We start from the raw sequence: 20,473 nt of genomic DNA on the forward strand, positions 1-20,473 counted from the left end.
GCCTTTCGGCGCGACGTTCGACGCGTTCCGTCGTCTTGCGGTCCTTGCGGCGCCCGAACCCGCAATGTCGGGCCCCAACGGGGACCTGGGCATGCCGGTGGAGGCGGGCGCGGAAGGCGAGGACGACGGCTTCGAGGAAGCAGGTGACCCGGGGGGATGCTGAAGGGACCTTTGCTTTTTCAGGGGTGCCCTCCTGGGAAAGGGAAGCGGGGCCGGGACGGGGGCTTGGAAGGGACCAGAACCCCTCCCCAGCCCGCCCCTGGGGGGGTCCCGAGTTGTAGGCGCCCCGCGGCGCCCGAACCCGCAATGTCGGGCCCCAACGGGGACCTGGGCATGCCGGTGGAGGCGGGCGCGGAAGGCGAGGACGACGGCTTCGAGGAAGCAGGTGACCCGGGGGGATGCTGAAGGGACCTTTGCTTTTTCAGGGGTGCCCTCCTGGGAAAGGGAAGCGGGGCCGGGACGGGGGCTTGGAAGGGACCAGAACCCCTCCCCAGCCCGCCCCTGGGTGGGTCCCGAGTTGTAGGCGCCCCCTCGGAGATGCAGGGCGAGCCCTCGCGAGCGGGTCCCTGGAAACCGCAGCGTTCGAGAACTGTGGTGACCAGCCCCATCTTACAGATGGGGAAACTGAGGCAGCTTCGGGGACACTCTCCCGTTTGGCATTTGCTCCAGCCACTATCAGTTCGTAGAGAGACCGAGGCACCGGAGTGGGTCCTGGGTTCGAAACACTACTTGGCCAGCTCGGCATAGCAGGAGGGCAGACCCGGTGGGCGCGCCACTTTGTCGAGTCAGCATCCCCAGTCACCTCTTCCCGAGGGTGACCTGCTTACTAAGCAGCCTATTGCGTGCTTAGCAGTGCAGGGGCGAGAGAACCATTAGATCCCTTTTCACCTTCTCCAGCCTCAGTTTCCCCATCTATGAAACAGGAATAATGATTAACGTCTCCTGTATTGGGAGGTGTCAGGATTAAATGAAAAAAATAAATGAAAAATGTTTAGCAGGTACTAGCATGCAAGTGTCAGTAAGTGGTTATTGTCATTATTCTCTTTAGTGTAGTAAAGATTAGCTTCCATTAAGTGTAATAACTTGGGGGGCAGGACTTAATATGGACATACTTAGTGGGCTAAGTATGGAGTGTGCTTTTTGTTTTGGTAACAGCTTTATTAAACTATAATTCACATACTATACAATTTACCCATTTAAATTGTACAGATCAGTGGGTTTTAGTATATTCACAGGGCTGTGCATCCATCACCACAGTAGTTTCAGAATCTTTTCTTCACCCAGGGTCTTTTAATAAAGAGGTAGAAGACCTCCCACTGGGGACAAGCGGTGGGCTGGCAGTTTTGTATTAGGCAGTGCTGGTGAACAGTGGGCCGATGTGTGTAGTCACTGCTGTGGCAGTGGTGGGAGCATCAGGAAGGGCCTTCCAGGAGGTCACATTGAGTGGATGTTGGCAGGTTCATAGGACTTGGGGAGAAGGGTATCCTAGACAGAAGCAAAGGCTTGAAACTGGGAATACCCTTGACACAGATAAAGCCTATCCCCGAGTTGTGTGGAAACACCTGCCTCCCCCTCCCTTCTCCCAGCTGTGTTCCATGACACAGAATGCGAAATATTGATAACAACCATTTATTAAGTACTTGCTGTAGTTGGACCCTTTCTGAGCGCTTGCTGTATCTGAATCCTCAGAACAACCCAGTTCTTATCCCCTTTTTCCAGAAAGGTGTAATAACTTGCTGGGATGGAGCAGAGCTGGAACCCAAACCCAAATGCCCCAGATTCCCAAGCCTGAATTTTGGCTCTGTCACCAGCCAGTGGGAGGACCCTGGGTAGGTTCCTTCCTTCTCAAGCTTCATTTTTCCCATCTGTACCACGAGGGAGTTCAACTTAAGATCCAGCAGTGACTTCCCAGGACTCTGTCCTCTGGGAGGGGTGCCATCCCTGGGCGATGGGTGCCCTTCCCCCAGGGTGCTGGTACATTCGCACCCACATCCCAGACACACTCTTTGGGCTCTGTCTTTTCCAGCCACTGCCAGCTGCTTCCCCTTTGGTCCCAAGCTGGCAGCCAAGTTTATCTGAGTCATGGGCTGGCTCAGAACTGGGTCCCGCAGTGGGCACAGGCCCAGACCTTGGGTCCTAAGGGACGATATGTTGCTGACAAAGGCAGGTCAGGAGTGGCCGGGAGGAAGGGAGTGATGGTTTCTGGTGGAGACCAGGGAAGACTTCTTGGAGGAGGCATTTTGAGCTGGTCCTTGAAGGATTGTTGTGGTTGATGCATTCTGGGTGGCAGGGACAGTTGAGTAAAGGCAGAGAGGCCGGAAAGTCAAAGGCTTCATTCATTCATTCACTCATTCCTTCATTCAACATGTTTATTGTGTGACAGTGAGGCCACCAGGGAGACAGCAGTGAACACAAGACCATTCACCTCTCACTTTATAGTCGAGTGGGGGATACAGACCAGCCCACGAATAATCACAGCAGTCAATCCTGAGGGAGGGCTGTGGAGGGCTCAGAAGGGCGAGGGGATCAGGATAGAGGCCCGATCCAGTCTGGGGCACTGGGAGGGCTCCCCATGGTCACATCCATACTGAGACTTGAAGGATAAGTGGGACTCATCGAGGAGAGGAGGGAAGGCAGGCAGGAGGAGGACCCAGCGCATTCCATGCAGAGGCAACAGCATGTTCAAAGGGCCTGAGGCAGGCAAAGGCAGGTATGAGGAAGGAAGGGACAGGCAAGGGAGGCAGGGCTGGAGAGGGGAGCAGGGGCTTCGGACAGTCTGCTGGGTGCTTTGTCCTGAGGGTGGAGGGAGCCATGAAAGAGCTGGAGAATAGGGCCTGCCTGGGGAGAAAGACCTTGATAGCCCAACTCAGGAATGTGGGCTCTGGCTGCCAGGCAGCTGCTGAAGGGAGTGCAGAGGAGACTGGACAGTCTGCTGGGTGCTTTGTCCTGAGGGTGGAGGGAGCCATGAAAGAGCTGGAGAATAGGGCCTGCCTGGGGAGAAAGACCTTGATGGCCCAACTCAGGAATGTGGGCTCTGGCTGCCAGGCAGCTGCTGAAGGGAGTGCAGAGGAGACCTGACAACTAGCAGGACTTCCCAGGCTGGCTGTGACCACCCTAACCCTAGAAAAAAGGATGCCAGTCCTCTTTTGGTATCTACCCATTTTCCAAATGGTGACACTGAGGCTCAGGAAAGAGTAGGGACTTACCCAAAGCCCTCTTGGAGGCAGACTGGGGGAAAGTGGTGGCAGGGGAGGGGGGGAGGGATTGTCCATGAGCCTCAAGGAGACACAGGACCTTGGCTCTGTCTCTCCCTTGCCTCCCAGAATATGCTGCCATCAACTCCATGTTGGACCAGATCAACTCCTGTCTGGACCACCTGGAGGAGAAGAACGACCACCTCCACGCCCGCCTCCAGGAGCTGCTGGAGTCTAACCGGCAGACACGCCTCGAGTTCCAGCAGCAGCTTGGGGAGTCCCCCAGCGATGCCAGCCCCTAGGCTCAGGGAGCTCCCAACCAGGCCCCAACCCTGCTTCCCTAAGCTAGGCCCTGTCCTGGGCACTCGTCACCCAGCTTAGATACCTTCCCAAGGGCTGGCCTTTGGGTCTCCTAGTGGGTCTGCTTGCCAGGGCCACCCTTCTGGCACTCACTTTGGCTTGCCCAGGCCAGCCCCCACCGCCCAGCATCCCCTCCTGGGGCCAGGTGTGGGCCTGCAACTTACCCACCTGCCTGCCTGCCCAACTCTGGGCACTTCCCACTCTGCTCAGGCCTTGAGTGTCCACATTAAATGGGTCTCCCACACCACTGCACCCCTCTCCTCTGTATTTGGGATGAGGACCCCAGTGGCTGCTGGAGGTGAACAGGGAGTTCCAGGCATTGATCATGCACTGGCGGCTCACGGGCCGGGTGGTGGGGCTGGGGTTCTTGGCCACCTTGTATTTCTAGATGCAGAGGGTGCAGGTGAGGTCAGAGCCTGCTCCCTACCTAGTGCACTCCTGACCAGCAGCTGCTTCCCAGCCCAGCTGAGACAGCACTGGACACGTGTATGACCAAGGTGTGCCATGCAGCCTTTGCATTGCCTTCCTGCTCTTGGCCTGTCTCCCCAGCTGGCCAGTAACAGGGTTGGTCTGGTTGTCTATTTCTAAGGTCTTTCTAAATGAAGAAGCAGCAGAACTGAAGAACCAACTCAGCCTGGGCCCCATTTACTGATGATTCACCTTAGGGTCGCCTGACCAGGAAGGCATGGCCCCTGCTGGTGAACCAAGAACTCAGAACCAGAGGGCCTGAGCAGCAAGGACCCGCATTCCTGCACTTCAACTGCCATGGGTCTGGCTAGACAGAGAGACTGGTACAGGGGTCCAGAGCTCAGGCCTGGGGTCACATCCTGGCCACTTACCAGCCATGTCACCTTTGGCAAGTTGTTTGACCTTCTAGGCCTCAGTTTCTTCTTCCGCAATTTGGGGATAACAACAAGAACACCTTCTAGGGTCACTGTGGAGATTAAATAAGCTCTTATCGAAAGCACTTTCCTAACCCTGATATGTTATTGAGAGGGAAACTGAGGCTCAAGAGAAGCAAAGTGCCTGTGATCCCAGAGGCCCCGGTTCTCAGAGAACCTGTCTTCAGCCTTCCAGTTCTGCCACCACACTGCCCAGAGACGCCAAGAGCTGGCTGGGTTCCCCCCTTCCCTATCCATCCAGACAGAAGTGCTGGTGGGGACTGTGCAGCCAAACTACCTTCTTTTATTGGATTTTGAGTAAAAACACCAAACATGTTAAAGTTTCCATACAGACTCCTAAAAAGCATTAGCAGATTTGGACCCAAACAGGCTGAGCCCTGGTAGCTCCCTCTATCAGGTTTTAAGGCGGGCTGAGCGCCGGGGTGGTGGGGGCTGGGGGGGTCGAGGCGTCACCTTGCTGGGGGTTTTGGCTGTGTCCTGGGTGCTGGGCAGAGTGGGTGGGCGGCCACTGGTAGTGAACAGGGCAGTCAAGGCGTTCCGAGCGTTGATCGCACACCGGCGACTCACAGGCCGGGTGGTGGGGCTGGGGTTCTTAGCCGCCTTGTATTTCTGGGTACAGAGGGCAGAGGTGAGGTCAGGGCTTCCCCCCTACCTGGTACACTCCTGGCCAGCAGCTGCTTCCCCAGCCTGGCTGAGACAGCGTCCATATGCTCTGTTACCCTGTGTGATACTCTCAGCCTCTCTGGGCCAGGGCTCTGGAGCTAATAGCCTGGCCCTCAGCATCCCCAAGACAATAAAAGAAAGAGCCCAGCCCCACCCAAGCTCCAATTCCCTTGTTGGGGGCAGGGGTAGTGTGCCTGGGAGCTGAGGCCACCCCCATCAGCTTGGATGCAGTCTGACTCCCTGGGCCGTGCAGGGCATCCACTCACCTGCAGGTTCTCAAAGTGGGCCAAGGACTTGCAGTGGGAGAGCTGTGCCCCTGAGTTGCTGTGGTAGAACTTGTGGCAGATGCGGCAGACATAGCCCATCACGGGCACCAGGAAATCCACGCCTGTGGGATGGCAGGGTCTGTGCTCTCGTCCCCCATACCAGCTAGGGTCCCGCCCTCACTAAGGGGCCCATTTGCTTCCCTACCATTTAGATGGGAGCAGAAGAGAAGAGGACAGGGGTAGGCTGCCTGGCCAGAATATCATGGCTGGGACGAGGATGCCTGGAGGCTGGGCCTGAGGGCTGCAGCTCCTGCAGGTGGGCTCAGGGTGGGGTCTTACCATATGCAGTGTTGGGGCTGTAGGTCTCTGAACCCTTCCATTCCTCTATGGATATATCTCTGGACCTCACCTGGAAACATTGCAAGTGTGAGCCTCGGATCTGGCTTCCCTAGATGCAGGTTAGGGGCCTAGAGCCTATCCATGCTTTTGAATACACCATCCCCTTCATTTCCAGGGGCCCGGGGTGGCATTCTCTGAGCCTTTGCACATGCTGAGCCTACCTCCCAGAGTGTGCCCTTCCCAATCTATACTTCCTAGGCTCTGTTCAATCAGACCCCTCCTCCAGGAAGCCCTCCTGCTCCCACAGTGGCCACAATCCATGCCAGGTGTGCCCAACATGTCATATGTGTCTTCTGTCATCCAATTTGATGAGATTCTGCCAGGATAGTGCTTGCTACATGCCTGGCATACAGTAAGTCCTCAAAAATATGTCAGCTAGGGCTGGCCCATGGCTCACTTGGGAGAGTGTGGTGCTGATAACACCAAGTCAAGGGTTAAGATCCCCTTACCAGTCATCTTTTTAAGAAAAAAAAAAAATGTCAGCTGCTATCACCATCACCACCATCGTCACCATCACCATTATCTTACTCTGACTTCCTCTGTGCACAGTTTGCCTTTACTGATGCTGTTCCTACAGCCTAGGATGCCCTTTCCCGTCCTCCACACAGGTCAAAATTTCAGCCAGGCTTCGAGGCCTCTGCATATTTCACCTACCACTCAATAGTCATCATGATGCATATTTACATGTCATATATAATACAGTTCACGTTAATAACAAATTGTGGCATGCACTCATGCCTACAAATGCCAGCATAGTGCCTGGCCCCTCGGAGGTGGGGCGAGGTGCCTCCTGGCTGGGAGTCCCACCTCCTGCCTCCCACACCCTCTCCCCAAGCACCTGCTTGCAGAATTCCTCCTCGACCTCGATCTCCTCTTCATCCTCGTCATCGTCCTCCTCTTCATCGCCCTCGAAGCAACCCACGGCATCCACCGTGATGAAGTGGTCCTCGTCTTGGCCGGTTACCTCCTTCTCAAGCATCTTCAGCTGCCCAGGGGAGTGGGCAAGGGGCACAGGTCAGCTCTGGGCAGCCACGGCGCCACACCCCACCCACCCTACACCCTAGAGCGTCCCAGTCCCTCCGGACCTGCTATGGGTTTGGGCTGGAATAAACCTCAACTTGCTGTGTGGCCCTGGCCAAAGCTCTATACCTCTCTGGGCCCAGGTCCTCTGAGGAGTTGGGGTTACCTCCTTGGCTTTGTCCTTGTGCCCCTGGGACTTCACGTGCTCCACAAACTTGCGGGGGGTCTTGAAGTAGCGGTTGCAAACAGTGCAGAAGGGTCGCAGGGATTGTTTGGCGATCTGGGGAAAGGAGGACGGGTCAGGTAGTGGCAGGCTGTGTCCCCAGGTGCGAGACCCCTGACTAGTGGCCAGGCAGTGCTTGGCGAGACCTCACCTCCCACCTGTAGGCCCACCACATCTGAATATGCCAGGCTGTGTCCCTGCAATGGCACATGGGAAAACACATCTCTTCCCTGTGTGGCTGGCTACAAGATGGGATGGTAGATGGCAACAGAGACAGGATAGGGACAGAGAGAAGACAGGACAGAGGGCAGCTGCCCAAAGCTCTCCCATGAGTGGTAGGGTGAGATGGTACCTTGCCCACATTGGACAGATGGGAAAACTGAACCCAAAGCAGAAACATGACTGACACATCCAGAAACCACCCTGTGAGCTATGGTCACGCAGAGACAAAGACCGACATTGACTTTCCACTCCCAACCTGGGCTCCCTCCTTCCCAGTCCTTGACTTGGAGATGGCATGTGCAGGTGCCTTCGCAGCATGCAGTCCCCCTACCTTGTGGTCCTGTGTCCTGCGGTGTTGGATCAGGTCCCCCATGTAGTACACCTGACAGGTGTTGCACCAGCGCCTAGGGGGAGGCTCTCTGAATGATGACAACCAAAACAAGTACAATGTGACACTATGTTCCTGTTGGAAAGACAGCAGCTGTCCCAGATTATTCCATAAATGTAATGCAATTCCAGCTGTAATTTCAACAGGATCTTTTTTTTGAAACTTAACAAAATGGTTCTAAGGTTCATCTGGATGAATACTTAAGCAAGAATAAACAAGGCAACTTGTGGGTGGGGTGGGGTGAGGTTTAGGAATATTTGGGAGCTGTTAAAATTAAAACCACAAGCACAATAGTTGAAACCATGTAGTGTAATGTACATTGTGACAGTGGGTCAATGGGAAAGAAAGTCCAAAACAGGCTCAAATATTGGAAGAATTCAGCTTCTGTTAAATTAGTACTGAAAAACATAGATCATGCAATAAATTATGTCAAGACAATTTGCTATCCACTTGGAGAAGAAAAGCCTTTTTTTTTTTGCACTGGTCTGTACAGGGTTTCAAAAAGAAAAGTTTTTTGCTTCCAACTCCTGCATACTTCAAAATAAATTCTAGCTGGACTAATAAAGATTCAGGTGTGAAAAGCAAAACTATACGCTTTAAATAAAAGGGGGGGCACACAACTATTTATACAATCCTGGGTTGGGGAAGATCTTTTTACATATAACATCAAAGCCAGGAAACATAAAGGAGAAAATTGATAGATCTGATTGCATAAAAATTAAAAACTTCTACACACTGAAAAATGTCACAAAAAAAAATTAAAAATCAAAGTGTCAGAGATAAAGGCTATGCTGTCACAGGCTAGAGTGTTTCCTTCATGTAGACGGCTTGCTAAAGAAAAACCAAATACATACAAAAACATGTTCTGAGTGAGTGAAAATAGGGACTCTCTACATACACAATTTCACATAAATTTTAGGGAGCAGGTGAACTCCCTAATGCCCATGGATAGAGCCCTGGAAAAACGCTGTTGTAGAGGGCTATATAGAAAAAGTGTTCACATATATCATGTACCATGATTCTAATTTTTATTTTTAAAAAGATTGTTTATATATACAGAAAGGATCAAGGGAAGAACTAGGCCAAAATGTAAATAGTGTTTATCTCTGGGCAATGGGATTATGGGTGATTTTTACCTTCTTTTGTGTCTGTGTTCTTGTATTTTCAAAATGTTATATAATGAACAAATTATTCTTACAATCAGAGAAAAAAGGCTGGCCATTTGACTCAGCTGGTTAGAGCGCAGCCTTATAACCCTGTCAAGGGTTCAGATCCCTATACAAGCCAGCCGCCAGGGAAAGAAAAAAAGAAAGAAAGAAATTAGAGTTTCTGTCACTTAAAACTGCAAAGGATCCCATCTGATACAGGAGGACAGTATCAATGTCTACGTGTTTGAGACCATACTGAGGTAGTCACAGGCTGGGATTGAAGGATTAATTTGTTTTACAAATGGTTGTTAACACTAATGCAGCTGGGCATTGACAAATATGTGACTCTGACTACTAGTGACGTATCCAGGAGGCCACCAGGATTGGGACACAACTGAGGATATATGGCCTCAGAAACTCCTATTTATCCTTCAGTTTAAATGCTCTTTCACTGAGCTCCTCTTGCCCCTCCCCCATTCCTGGGCCTGTCCTCATTCCAGTAAGCCAGATGCCCCTCGGTGGCCTCCAGAGTGCCACTATGATAGCATTTCCTTTTTTTTTTTTTTTAAAGATGACCGGTAAGGGGATCTTAACCCTTAGCTTGGGGTTGTCAGCACCACGCTCACCCAGTGAGCGAACCGGCCATCCCTATATAGGATCCGAACCCTCAGCCTTGGTATTATCAGCACCGCACTCTCCCAAGTGAGCCACAGGCTGGCCCTGCCATAGCATCTCTCATGATGGATTGGGAGGACCTGATCCCTTCTCTGCTCCCATTGGACTGTGAGCTCTGGGAGACCAGCACCCTATCCCCAAATCCCCAGGGCCTGGCTCGGGACAGCCCAGAGTTTCTGACTGCTGCATGAAGGAAGGACAAGCAGCCTATCAGAACTGTCACGTTCACTGTGGCCTCGGGATTCAAGTGAAGACATCACCATGAGAAGATTCAATGAATCCCTCCACCCAAAGCTTGTTAGCAGCTTGCACTACGTCCTTCCAGTTTCCTCCTTTTTTTTTTTTTTTTTTAAAAGATGACCGGTAAGGGGATCTTAACCTGCATCCTTGGTGTTGTCAGCACCACGCTCTCCCAAGTGAGCAAACCAGCCATCCCTACATAGGGATCTGAACCCGCAGCCTTGGTGTTATCAGCACCGCACTCTCCCAAGTGAGCAAACCAGCCATCCCTACATAGGGATCTGAACCCGCAGCCTTGGTGTTATCAGCACCGCACTCTCCCAAGTGAGCCATGGGCCGGCCCAGTCCTTCCAGTTTTCTTCTGTGTCACAAGATCTATTTCTACATAGTCAAGCTCATTCTGCTTATGCAACTTTGAATCCTGTTTTAATCCGACATGCATCATGTTTTGCATTATTATAAATTCCCCGCAATTGTCCTATTTATTAGATATCCCACCAATTGGACAGGCCTTAACCAATCTAACCAATCCCCTAGTTCTGGATATTTTAGATCAATTCCAGTTAGATTTTTCACCATTACATTAACTGCAAAGAACATCTTTGTGAGACTGCCCAGCCCCAGCATGGGACCCCCCAATCCCCACTTACTCTTCATCTCTCTCCAAGACATCCCGGGGCACAGGTAGCAGGGACAAGAGGCAGGCCTGGCTCATGTGCTGGATCTCCCCAAGCCGCTGCTGGTGCTGAGCCGCCGCCATGTGGTCCTGGAACTCCTGCAGCAGGAGGGAGCGAGGGGTGGGCACGAGGTATGAGTCTCGCACAGCGGGCAAGGCTGGGACTGGGGAGGTGGACTCCAACCTCAGCTTCATGACCACCCTGCCAACACTGTCAGACTGTGTGGGCCAGAGCAGAGATGGAAAACTGAGGCACAGAGTGAGGACACACCAGCCAGAGCTTCTGCTCCTCCTAGAGACTGTGTGAGCACCTCAAAGACAAGGAGCAGCCTAGTTAACTTCTAGGTCTCCACAGCTTTACTCAGGTGAGGCAGAGAGTAACCACAGTAATGATAGCAATGGTAGTAATAATGCAGGTATAATGCCATCGTTATTAATATAACATTCACTTTGGGCCAGGCCTGGGTTCATGACTTCAAGGTCAAGTTGCTGCATCCCTAGGACCACCCATGAGGTGGGTTCTAAATGCTTCTTCATCTGACACAAGAGGAAACTGAGGCACAAGGACAGAATTCACCTTCCAAGGCCCACACGGCTAGTCCAGGGCTGACTTGAACCAGGCCTGCCTAAAATCTTGCCTTTCTAGCTGGTCAGAAATGTTTTCTGAGCAGATGCACAGCACTTGGGCCCAGTGTGGTCACTGAGGCAGCCATCGGAAGGGCAGGCAGGATATCCCATGCAGACCCCAAACCCTCCCACCACCCCCTTGCCCTCCACACCAGCCTGGCTTTGCACTACCTGCTGGCTTGCACAGTTGGCCTTGCAGATGTAGCAGAAGAACTGGAGGGCCTGCTTAGAGGGCGTGCTGGCAGCCGCAGCAGTGGCAGAGGTGGAGTCAGCAGGACGGGGCCCGGGTGTGAGAGGTACGGTGCTAAAGGCCCGGCTGTCGCTGCTCTGCAGGATGGTGACCTTCAGGGAGCTGCCGGCACCCCACACCTGCATAGGGAAAAGGAGCAGAGCTTCCACCACCTGGGTGTTTATGGCGGGCCAGCCCCAGTGCTAAAATTCTACGAGCATTGTCTCATCAGATTCTCCTGACACATAGGGAAACTGAGGCTCTGAGTTGTTAGGTGACTGCCCAAGTTCACACAGCCAGAAAGTACTGTAGTCAGGATTCGAACCCAGGTCCACCTTATCCTAAAGTCCAACCCCAGCCATCCCTCACATGACAGACGGGGAAACTGAGGTGCAAAGAAGGTAATGGGTTTGCCCATAGTTGTGCTATAAGGCAGAGCCGGGACCCAAACCCCACAAAGAAGTTTACACTCTGTGCTCTGTGTGCAACGTTACCTGTGTGAGGGGACTGGGGGTTCTAGTTTTGGAATGGCCAGGCTGGGAGGGACTCATCACCAGAAGGACCTCCAGGTCCTCAGAGCAAAGGTGTGTGAGGACGACACAACAGCATGAGAGTCTCACGTGGACGAACCACTGCCAAGCCTGGTCTGGTCTGCCCACGCACCCCAGGCAGAGGCCACTTCACAGGTGGGGAAACACAAGGGCCCTGAGGTGGCCTGGGGCAGAAAGAGGTCGCCCCACCGCTGGGCTCTGTGACCCTCACACTGCCACATTAGCGCCTCTACCCACCCCGAGCATCTCTCTTGCTCTTTTTTCACATTCGCCCACATCCAGGCCACTGGCCGACTTTTCCTGGCTCTCTTCCACGCTGACCTGGGGGCCCGCCGGCTCCGGCGAGGCCTCCTCCACACCTGAAATGACACATGTGCTCTGTTTCCCAGAGTCTGTCTCCCACCCTGGGCCCAGAGGGAGCAGGAAACAAGAGCTGCCTTCTCTGCCCACAGCCAGGACCCTGAAGCCCCCTGCATGGCGATCCTGGACCTGGATTCTAGGCCCAGCCCTCAATCCCAGGCAGCACCCAGTCAGGGCTGGACAGAACCAGGGGAGGAGAAAAGGGTCCGAGCAGAGCTGTCCTGTCACTGCTCACTTACCTTCCACAGCCTCTACCCTATCAGGCGGCCTCTCCAGTGCTGTCTCCAGCGCCATGGCATGAACAGGAACCGGTGCTTGCTCTGGGGCTGGCACTGATACCTGTGGCTGGGCTTGAGGCTGACCCTGGGTCTGCTCCAGTGGCTGCACTAGCACCTGTGCCAAAGGTTGCTCTGGTGGCTGCTCCAGTGGCTGGATCCCTGCCTGTGCTTGCAGGTGTACCTGTGGATATGTCTGTGTCTGTGCCTGCTTCTGCAGCTGCAGCTGCATCTGTTTTGGGGGCTGTGCATGTGCCTGTGGCCGCACCTGCTCCTCCTGCAGCACTAAGTGCTCTGGAGAGGTCTGTGTCTGCGCCTGCTTCTGCAGCTTTGGCTGCACCTGGGTGTCCACTGGTGGCATCCGTGGCTGAGTCTGTGGCTGCACGTGGGCCTGGATTTGCAGAACCCGTGGCTGGAATCGTGGCACCACTTGGGCTTCCCGTGGCTCGGGCAGCAGCTCAGGTGTCTGTGTCTGCTTTGGTGCTGTCATCCGGGCCTGTGGCTGGACCTTTGCCTGTAGCTGCCTTGGAGGCCCCTTCTCTAGGGGCTCTTCTGAGCTAGAAAGGATCAAAAGAAAATCAAAGCCATGTTCTCCAAGAGGACTTCTAAGAAAGGCCAAGACCAGTTTCCAATCCTAGCTCTACTACTCACAAGCTAGAATTTGGGCAAACTCCTCTGGCTCTCTGAGCCTCGGTTTCACCTAAAATTGGGGAAGATTGCTCCCACCTCCCACAACGTACTAACATGTATCAAATCAGCCCTGTAAACCTGCCCACCCTCTGCCCACTCTCTGAGGTCCCAGATGCATATCTTCATCCCTCTAACCTGGTCACCCAGCCTGGCCTCCAAGTGGCTCAGTCCCACTGAAGACACCAGAGTCTGGCCTGAAGCGTTCCCAGGTAAGGTGCAGAAATAAGTTCGACTTTCCTCCAAGCCACAGCCCAAGGCCATTTTCTTGTTCCAGCTCCACTGAAGCATCCACCCCCTCTGCCGCACCCACTCCCTGCCTCTGCAGGAATGAGAGTACAGGGCACGGGGGCCCTGGGAAGGTTCTCAGCATCAGTTACCTCTTCAACCTCTTGGCGGGTGGCTCAGACACCTCACAAGGCTCAGGCTCAGGCGCTGGAGTGCGTCTCCCCTTAGCAACACCATCTGGGCACGGGGGCAAATCCCGGTCTGGAATGAAGGCAGCTGAGAGAATACAGATACTGGGCACAGGGTGTGTGAGCTCTGGGAGATGGGGCCTGGGCTCACCCCTACCAAGAATCCCTGCCTCCCACATCTGCCTCTATGACGTGCCCCAACCCATGTCCCCTCAGAAGGGCCAGCGGCCTCCTTCCCTCACCTTCCGGTGTGTCCATGCGGGGCTCTGCAGCTTCCTCAGACCCCTCTGGGGGGTCTGACTTGTCTTCCACAGGCATCGTCTGAGAAGAAGAATCCTGCTTCCTTTCAGAAACCGTCTTTAACATTCTCCACCCACCCTTGTAAATACCCCCTCACTCAAGAGCAGCTGCAACAGTCCCCCAAGGGATGAAGAGGCCCAGAGGACTGCTGGTAGGCCTGGCCCCAGAGCTGCAGAGCAGATGATCCTAAACACCCCAGGAACTGAGTCTAGGGGGTGCCATCAAAGCTGCCTATCAAAGAAACCCAGGTTTGAGGGACACAAAGCCTTCTGGCCCACAGAGCTCCCCCTCCCCCACCCCGCCCCTTCTCCACAAGACAGCCAGAGGGATCCTTCTAAACTGCAAACCTGATCACGTCTCTTGTCTCTTTCAGGATTTAAGCCCTCTGCTGGCTTCCCGGAGCCCAGGAGTACTCCTTACCCTAAGCCCGCCGGAAACCACCCTCCCCACCCCTGCCCCATACAGCCTGGCCTCTGGCCTCTGCCCCCGGCCCCTGGCCCCCGGGCTCCAGCCTCAGCTTTCCCCCAGCCATCTCTGCTCATCCACACTGGCTTTCTCTCTGGTCGAGCCCCAGGCCTCATCCTGCCCCCAGGCCTTCACCTAAAGCCTTCTTGCAGGAAGCCCTCCTGACCCCACACTAGGTCCAGACCCCTAGTATAGGTCTCCAGAAGGCTTCTGGCATCCTTTTTGTAGCATTTTCCACAGTCTTAATTAATTGGTTGGAGCATTATTCACATTAATATCTCTCCCACCCCCACTCCCCCAAGACCTCCAGGAGGGCCGTCTGGATGCATTATCTGCACTACTAAGTCCCCTGCAGGGGTTACAGATGTTTGCTAAATGAACACATAGCTTTGGCAGGTTCCAGGGCACTCCAGGAAGTCCAAGAGCCCGCCTGCAGCCTGCCTCCCTCCTGCTAAGCTCGACGAACCTGTGCTGAGTGGGGAACGGCAATCTGTACATCACATCAGGACTCCGGGCCCTCCAGAAACTACCCAGCTCTCACCCCACATACCACGGTGCCGGCCTGTGAGTCAGGAGGCCTGGGTTCCAGGGCTGCCTTGATGGCTGTGTGACCCAGGACAACCCCCATGCCAGTCTCTGGGCCTTGGTTTTCCCATATGTGAAACAGGGGCAGGGCAGGTTGGACACTGGACAACACGACATTATGACAGTCACGACTAGACGGTTGGAGGCTGGGGCCCTCTCTGGAGGGAAATGCCTCACCTCCGGACATGTGCAGCCCCAAAGCAGCCAGGAAAGGGGATGTTGCCCCGGGCAGGGATGCGCCCAGGAGAATGGTGTGTGCGAGGACCTGCTGGGACATTCAGGAACAGGACAGTCTGGGAAGGAGGTGATTCTCTTTACAAGTCTCTTCAGGTCTTTCTGTTTATGTCGGGGGAAGGTTTAACACCTCTCCAAAGGCCAAGGAGGGCTGGCCAGTTGCTCACTTGGGAGAGTGTGGTGTGGAGAAAACCAAGGTCAAGGATTTGGATCCCCATACCACCCAGCTGCCGAGAGAAAAAAAAGCCCAAGCCCAAGGAGCCAGAGGCTGGGAACTTTAGATGGCAACAGTGTAGGATTTCATAACATTGTTTTACCCCAGCTACATTTCTTTTACTTCTACTTATGCCAATTAGACAGTTTTAAAAACTTCAGGTAATGATATAATGTTGCTTTTAAAATAGTGTAACTGAAAAGAAGCTAGTTCATTTGCAGCCCTGCGAACCTAACAGTAGCCAGTGACACAGGTGAGCATTGGAAACACGGGGAGTCTGACTTGAGATGGAAGTATAAAATACACACCGGATTTTGAAGATTTCATATTAAAAAAAGGGAATGTAAAATACCTCATTCATTTTTTATATTGACTATAAATATTGAAATGATGTTTTGTCTATCTTAGGTTAAATAAAATATATTAGTGAATTTAATCTCAGCTGTTTCATTTTGCATTAATGTGGTTACCTGAACGTTTTAAGTTACATATATGTCTTACATTTTATTTCCATGGGGCAGCACCTCTTTTTAAGGAAAAATATTAAGTAAATAACAGTACTGGTGGTGTTTGGCATGGCAAAAATCACGTTCGGGTACAGGAATATTTGTAGTTTGGGAAACACTAGATAAGTCCAACTCTCTCCACCACCACCCCTGCCATTTTATAGATGAGGAAACTGAGGCACAAGGAGAGAGTGTGACCTGCCCAAAGGTCCAGGGTGAGCCTAGGTGGGTAGAGCTGGGGCTGATACCCAGGTGTTCCCTCTCCTGCTCCCACACCCACCTGCTCCACCCCAGTCAACACTCACCTTGCGATTAGGGGTGGTGGAGGAGGAGGTCCGAGTCTGTTTCTGGGGGGTCCGCCCAGAGTGGTTGTGCTGACAGGGGTTCATGGGCACCCCAACAGGAGGGGGACCCAGCAGGGACTGGCGGGTGGCCTGGGGAAAGAACTGCTGCAGATTTGTAGTGGCCAGCTGGGGTGGCGTAAGGCTGGGGGTGGTCAGGGTCGGGGTTGCCATGTTGTAGCCTCGGAGGTTACCTGCAGCAAGAAAAGGGGAGGAGAGCAATCACACGTGCCCGGGGGGTAGAGGCAAGAGTCAGGGGTCATCCCTACAAAGCATCATGGGAACATCACAGATAACTTTGAAGGGGACCCTCCCACCCAAGAGCAGCCAGAGGCAGGAGACAAGAGCAGAAAACTCAGTCCTCCTTTGGGTGTTGGTGGTGAAAGAGGCTTTAGGGCTGGGGTGGGGGTGCTGCCTTTTCTCTCCCAGATGCCTCTGGATCAGCGGCTTGAGCAACCCCAGCAACCCTGCTCACCCTCGGGCATGCTTTAGGGTAGTCCTTAGGGTATGTGAGAGACCCAGCACAGGGCCCACAGGGAGAACCAGAAAGGTGACTGATCCCTGGAATAATAAGACCCCCTACCCCCACCAGCTAGTCTTCAGGAAAGGCCTACTGTGAGCCAGGCACTGCGCTAAGCACTTTCCAGACACTGCATCAGCCACTTGGCCCAGCAGGCATCAGGGTAAGTATTATCTCTACCAATGACAAGACAGAGACACAAAACTGAGGAGCAGCTTGCCCACGGTCTCTATGAGAAGCACCACCATCCACCCACTGGCCCCCGCCAGGCTTCTGGGAGTCTTCCTGATTCCTCCTTCTCTTCACCCCACCCCCCATCCAAGCCATCACCAAATCCTATCAACTCTATCTCCTGCGCCCCTTCCCTTTCTGGCTTCCCCTCTCCATCCCCACTCTCACTGCTGCCACGCCCTTCCAAAGCCACTTCATCCCTTGCCTGAATTTCAGCCATACCCTTTGCACATGATGTCAGCAAACAGTGATCTTTCTAAAACCACACTCTCGCTTCATCCCTACCCCTGCCCAAACCCTTCCCCAGCTCCCTGCTGCTTGGGAACTAAGCCCATTCCTCACTGTGCAAGGTCTGGCCCTGCCCACCTCCTTTCTTGCCACTTCCCCCACATGTGCTCCCACTACACCCCAGGCACATGTTCCTGCGGTCCTTCGAACATCCTGCCTCTGGGCCTTTGTGTGTGCTGTTTCCTCTGCCTGGGCCATCTGTCCCACTAACTCCCAGTCATCCTTCAGACCTCCCTTTACGTGTCTCTCCTCCAGGAGGCCTTCCAGACTTCTCTGTGTCCCCCTAGGCCTAGCTGCATAATTTCCTTGTCTGCTTCCTACTGCACCTCATCTGACTCAGCTCCACACCTTAGCAGAGGGAAGTGTTTGAGGCCTGAGACACAGTTGGAACTCCTGCTCTGATGCTGGGATGGGATGCACAGGGGTTTAAAGGCATCGGTCAGTTGTGCTGTGAGGGCTGGGTTCAAATCCAGACTCTACAGTACAAGCTCTGTGACCTTGAACAAATCAGTTTCCCTTTCTTAGCCTCAGTTCCCTCATCTGTAAAATGGGGATAATAGTACTTGCCTCATAGTGTTTTATGAGACTTCAATGAGATATATAAATGTGCCTGGTACATAGTAAGTGTTCAATTAACATTAACTTAAAACAAATACATATACACATATGTGCAGAGAGCAAGCCACCTAGCTCTTAAAAGCAATAAGACAAAAGATGGAACACCCTAAAAGAAAAACGGACAAAGGACATGGACAAGTCACAAAAAGAAATACAAATGTTTAACAGACAAATAGAAAATGCTCAGCTGCACTAATACTCCAAGAAAAGTAAATTAAAGCAATGATACAGCTTTTTTTGCCAACTAACTTAGTAAATTATATGTGTACATACATTTATATATATATATAAAAGCATATAATACCCAATGTTGCTGTGGGCATGGTGAGACCGGCACTGTCATACGTGGCTGGTGGCATTGCAAACTGGTCCAGTCCTTGAGGAAAGCAATTTGGCAATACTTATCAAGGGCTATAAAACATCCATCCCCCCTTGACTCATTTATTCCACTTGTGGAAATCCATTCTAAGAAAATAGTCTCAAACATTATATTCATCCTAGTGTTATTTAAAACAGCCAAAAAAAAAAAAAAAAAAAAAGCAAAAAACAAAACAAAAGAAAAAAAAAAAAAGGAAACAGCTGAGAAGGTTCGGTAAGCAAGGGCACATCCCTTCAGTGCAATATTAAATAACTATTGAAAATAATCTTGACAGAGACTGTCAAATCATATGATAAATGAACATGCCATTCTACTCAGTGAAAAAGAAACAAGATACAGCTTCTCTCACTTATATCAATGACAATAATAATATAAAAGGCCTCAAGTTTGTACCTAGAAAACAGTGGGTAGAAATACACCAAAATATTGGCCAGTGCTTGTCTTTAGGAGGTTAGTAAGTCTACAGATGACAGTTTGGGTTTTCCTATCCCCTTTTCTTTATATTTCATTCACTTTGAAGAGTGTGACTTTTAAATGGGAAAGAAAAAGCATACGTCGTGGGTCCCTCTGTATGGTTTTCTCTCTCCACCTGTCCACCTATCATTTGGAAGTCAGCTCCCAGGACCATCCACACCCACTTGGCCCTGGCAGGGCTGAAGAATGTGACCATTTAATCAACACCTAGTCGCTGTGTGACTTTGGGCACATGACCCCTCTCTGGGCCTTAGTTTCTTCAATTGTACTTCTCCTTAGGGTTATCAGTAGAGTCAAGAGCAGCATCTTGGAAGAAAGAGCTGAGAGACTGTTCTCTACATGCGGAAACTGACGCAAGGTCACACGCTTAATGCACAGGGCTAGAAATATTTCAGAGACCTGGGTGGTCAGGAGGCCCAGGCTTTGGTCTAGCTCAACCACTTCTGGTGCTGTGTGACCCAGGGCAAGTGACTTTCCTTCTCAGCTTCCTCATCTGTCAAACGGCACGTAATCTGCATGTGCGTGAAGAGCGAGAGCTAAGGCCAAGGGCACACCTCTGTGATCAGACAGATCTGAGTTCAGCTGAGCAGCTCCTGGAGCCTCAGTGTCCTCATCTATAAACCAGGGCACTGACAGTAGCTCCCTCCAGCATCACTGTGTCCATTTGATGAGATTTAGCATAATGGGGCTGCTAGAGAGCTACAATAAAATAGACTGAGAAGGGGCCCACAGCCATACCTTGCAACTGCTGCAAAAGCAAAGCTCTCTGTAGCACTGAGCCATTGAGGAGGGAGGCCGAGTTGGCACCCTGGAGATTCAGAAACTGCTGCTGTGGCTGCTGCTGAGGGAGCCCCCTGCATGTTGGGAGGGGGTGTCAGAGGATTATTTGGAAGGTCAGACCCTTCCTCTTCCCTGAGACCTCTCATCTCCATTCTCTGCCCCCATCTAGAGTAGACAGAGGTCCCCCTTGGGGGTGGGACTTGATGACCTCCAGGAGTCAAACATGGATGCCCCTGGGAGAAAGGACTGGGATGGGGGTCTCCAATATATAGATCTGAGTGGCAGGGATGGAGGCACTAGTCCCCCAAGTGAGGAACTCACCGGCTGACAGCCATAGGCAGCGGAGGCTGCGGTGGGGAGTGCTGGAGCAGCTGCTGGAGCTGCAGCAACTGCTGCTGCTGCAATTGCTGTTGCTGAAGCTGCTGCTGCTGCTGTAAGTGCTGGAGCTGCTGCTGCTGCTGCTGGTTGAACATGGTGGCTGAGGGAAGGATGGGGAGTAAGGCAGGGGTCCTCACCATAGGTCAGTCCAGCTCCCCTCCCATCCATAGCCACCCACCCCAATTTACAGCTGACAAGTACTGCCTGCTGAGCTTCCCTGCCACGCTTCCCGTCCTGCCTAGAACATGCCATATTTGTACCCTCATCCTTGCAATCCAGCTCCAATCCTGCCGGGAGCAGGATCCAACGACCCTCTTGCCAATTTCCCCCAAATCCTGGCAACAGTCCCTCCTTCAAATCTCCCACCTCACTCTCTCTCTCTCCAACTTTGGTGGCTCCATTCTTCCAAGCCAAACACACTTCCCACCCCCACCTTCAGCCCTTCTCTGAGCCCGTCACTTCCCGATGCCAACCCCTCCCCACTCACACCCCCTTTTTGATACCGAGACCCTCTCCTTCGTGGTTATGTCGTGTGAATAACATCAGCACCCCGCCCCCAGCTTTTCACTTCCGTGCATGAACCGAGCAAGACAGCTGCCTCCGCTCTAAGCCCGCCCGCCCCGCAGATGCAGCCGACGG

The 20,473-nt window shown here is 52.8% G+C and overlaps 2 protein-coding genes across 10 annotated transcripts; one reads left to right on the forward strand and one right to left on the reverse strand.

The window, feature by feature from the left end:
- Nucleotides 1-6: 6 nt before the first annotated feature.
- On the forward strand, nt 7-4,521 carry LOC103595664 (chromosome unknown open reading frame, human C9orf16). 3 transcript variants are annotated; one of them, XM_008579116.1, is made up of 4 exons: nt 13-66; nt 309-385; nt 3,324-4,051; nt 4,144-4,521. In XM_008579116.1, coding segments are annotated over exons 1-3 (252 nt in total). In that variant the 5' UTR covers nt 13-64; the 3' UTR covers nt 3,497-4,051; nt 4,144-4,521. The 3 variants fall into 3 exon arrangements, with proteins under 3 accessions (XP_008577344.1, XP_008577338.1, XP_008577333.1); XM_008579111.1 differs by having other exon boundaries at nt 23-59; nt 302-385; XM_008579122.1 differs by lacking the exon at nt 309-385 and having other exon boundaries at nt 7-143.
- Nucleotides 4,485-20,025, reverse strand: CIZ1 (CDKN1A interacting zinc finger protein 1). Of its 7 annotated transcripts, none has more exons than XM_008579083.1 (17): nt 19,778-20,025; nt 19,415-19,514; nt 18,128-18,199; nt 16,131-16,360; nt 13,764-13,857; nt 13,486-13,594; nt 12,383-12,975; nt 12,021-12,142; nt 11,175-11,372; nt 10,351-10,475; nt 7,581-7,668; nt 6,971-7,084; nt 6,623-6,769; nt 5,725-5,794; nt 5,386-5,507; nt 4,910-5,065; nt 4,485-4,488 (listed from the first exon to the last, which is right to left on the reverse strand). In XM_008579083.1, the coding sequence occupies exons 1-17, from the start codon at nt 20,000-20,002 to the stop codon at nt 4,486-4,488; spliced, it is 2,568 nt and encodes an 855-aa protein (XP_008577305.1). In that variant the 5' UTR covers nt 20,003-20,025; the 3' UTR covers nt 4,485. The 7 variants fall into 7 exon arrangements, with proteins under 7 accessions (XP_008577305.1, XP_008577324.1, XP_008577317.1 ...); XM_008579102.1 differs by lacking the exon at nt 4,485-4,488 and adding an exon at nt 7,198-7,269 and having other exon boundaries at nt 4,720-5,065; nt 19,415-19,530; nt 19,778-20,023; XM_008579095.1 differs by lacking the exon at nt 4,485-4,488 and having other exon boundaries at nt 4,720-5,065; nt 12,383-12,602; nt 12,687-12,975; nt 13,486-13,570; nt 19,778-20,021.
- Nucleotides 20,026-20,473: the final 448 nt, after the last annotated feature.

This window comes from Galeopterus variegatus, unplaced genomic scaffold (genome assembly GCF_000696425.1).
Source record: "Galeopterus variegatus unplaced genomic scaffold, G_variegatus-3.0.2 Scaffold80, whole genome shotgun sequence".
In the NCBI taxonomy this organism is placed as follows: domain Eukaryota; kingdom Metazoa; phylum Chordata; class Mammalia; order Dermoptera; family Cynocephalidae; genus Galeopterus; species Galeopterus variegatus.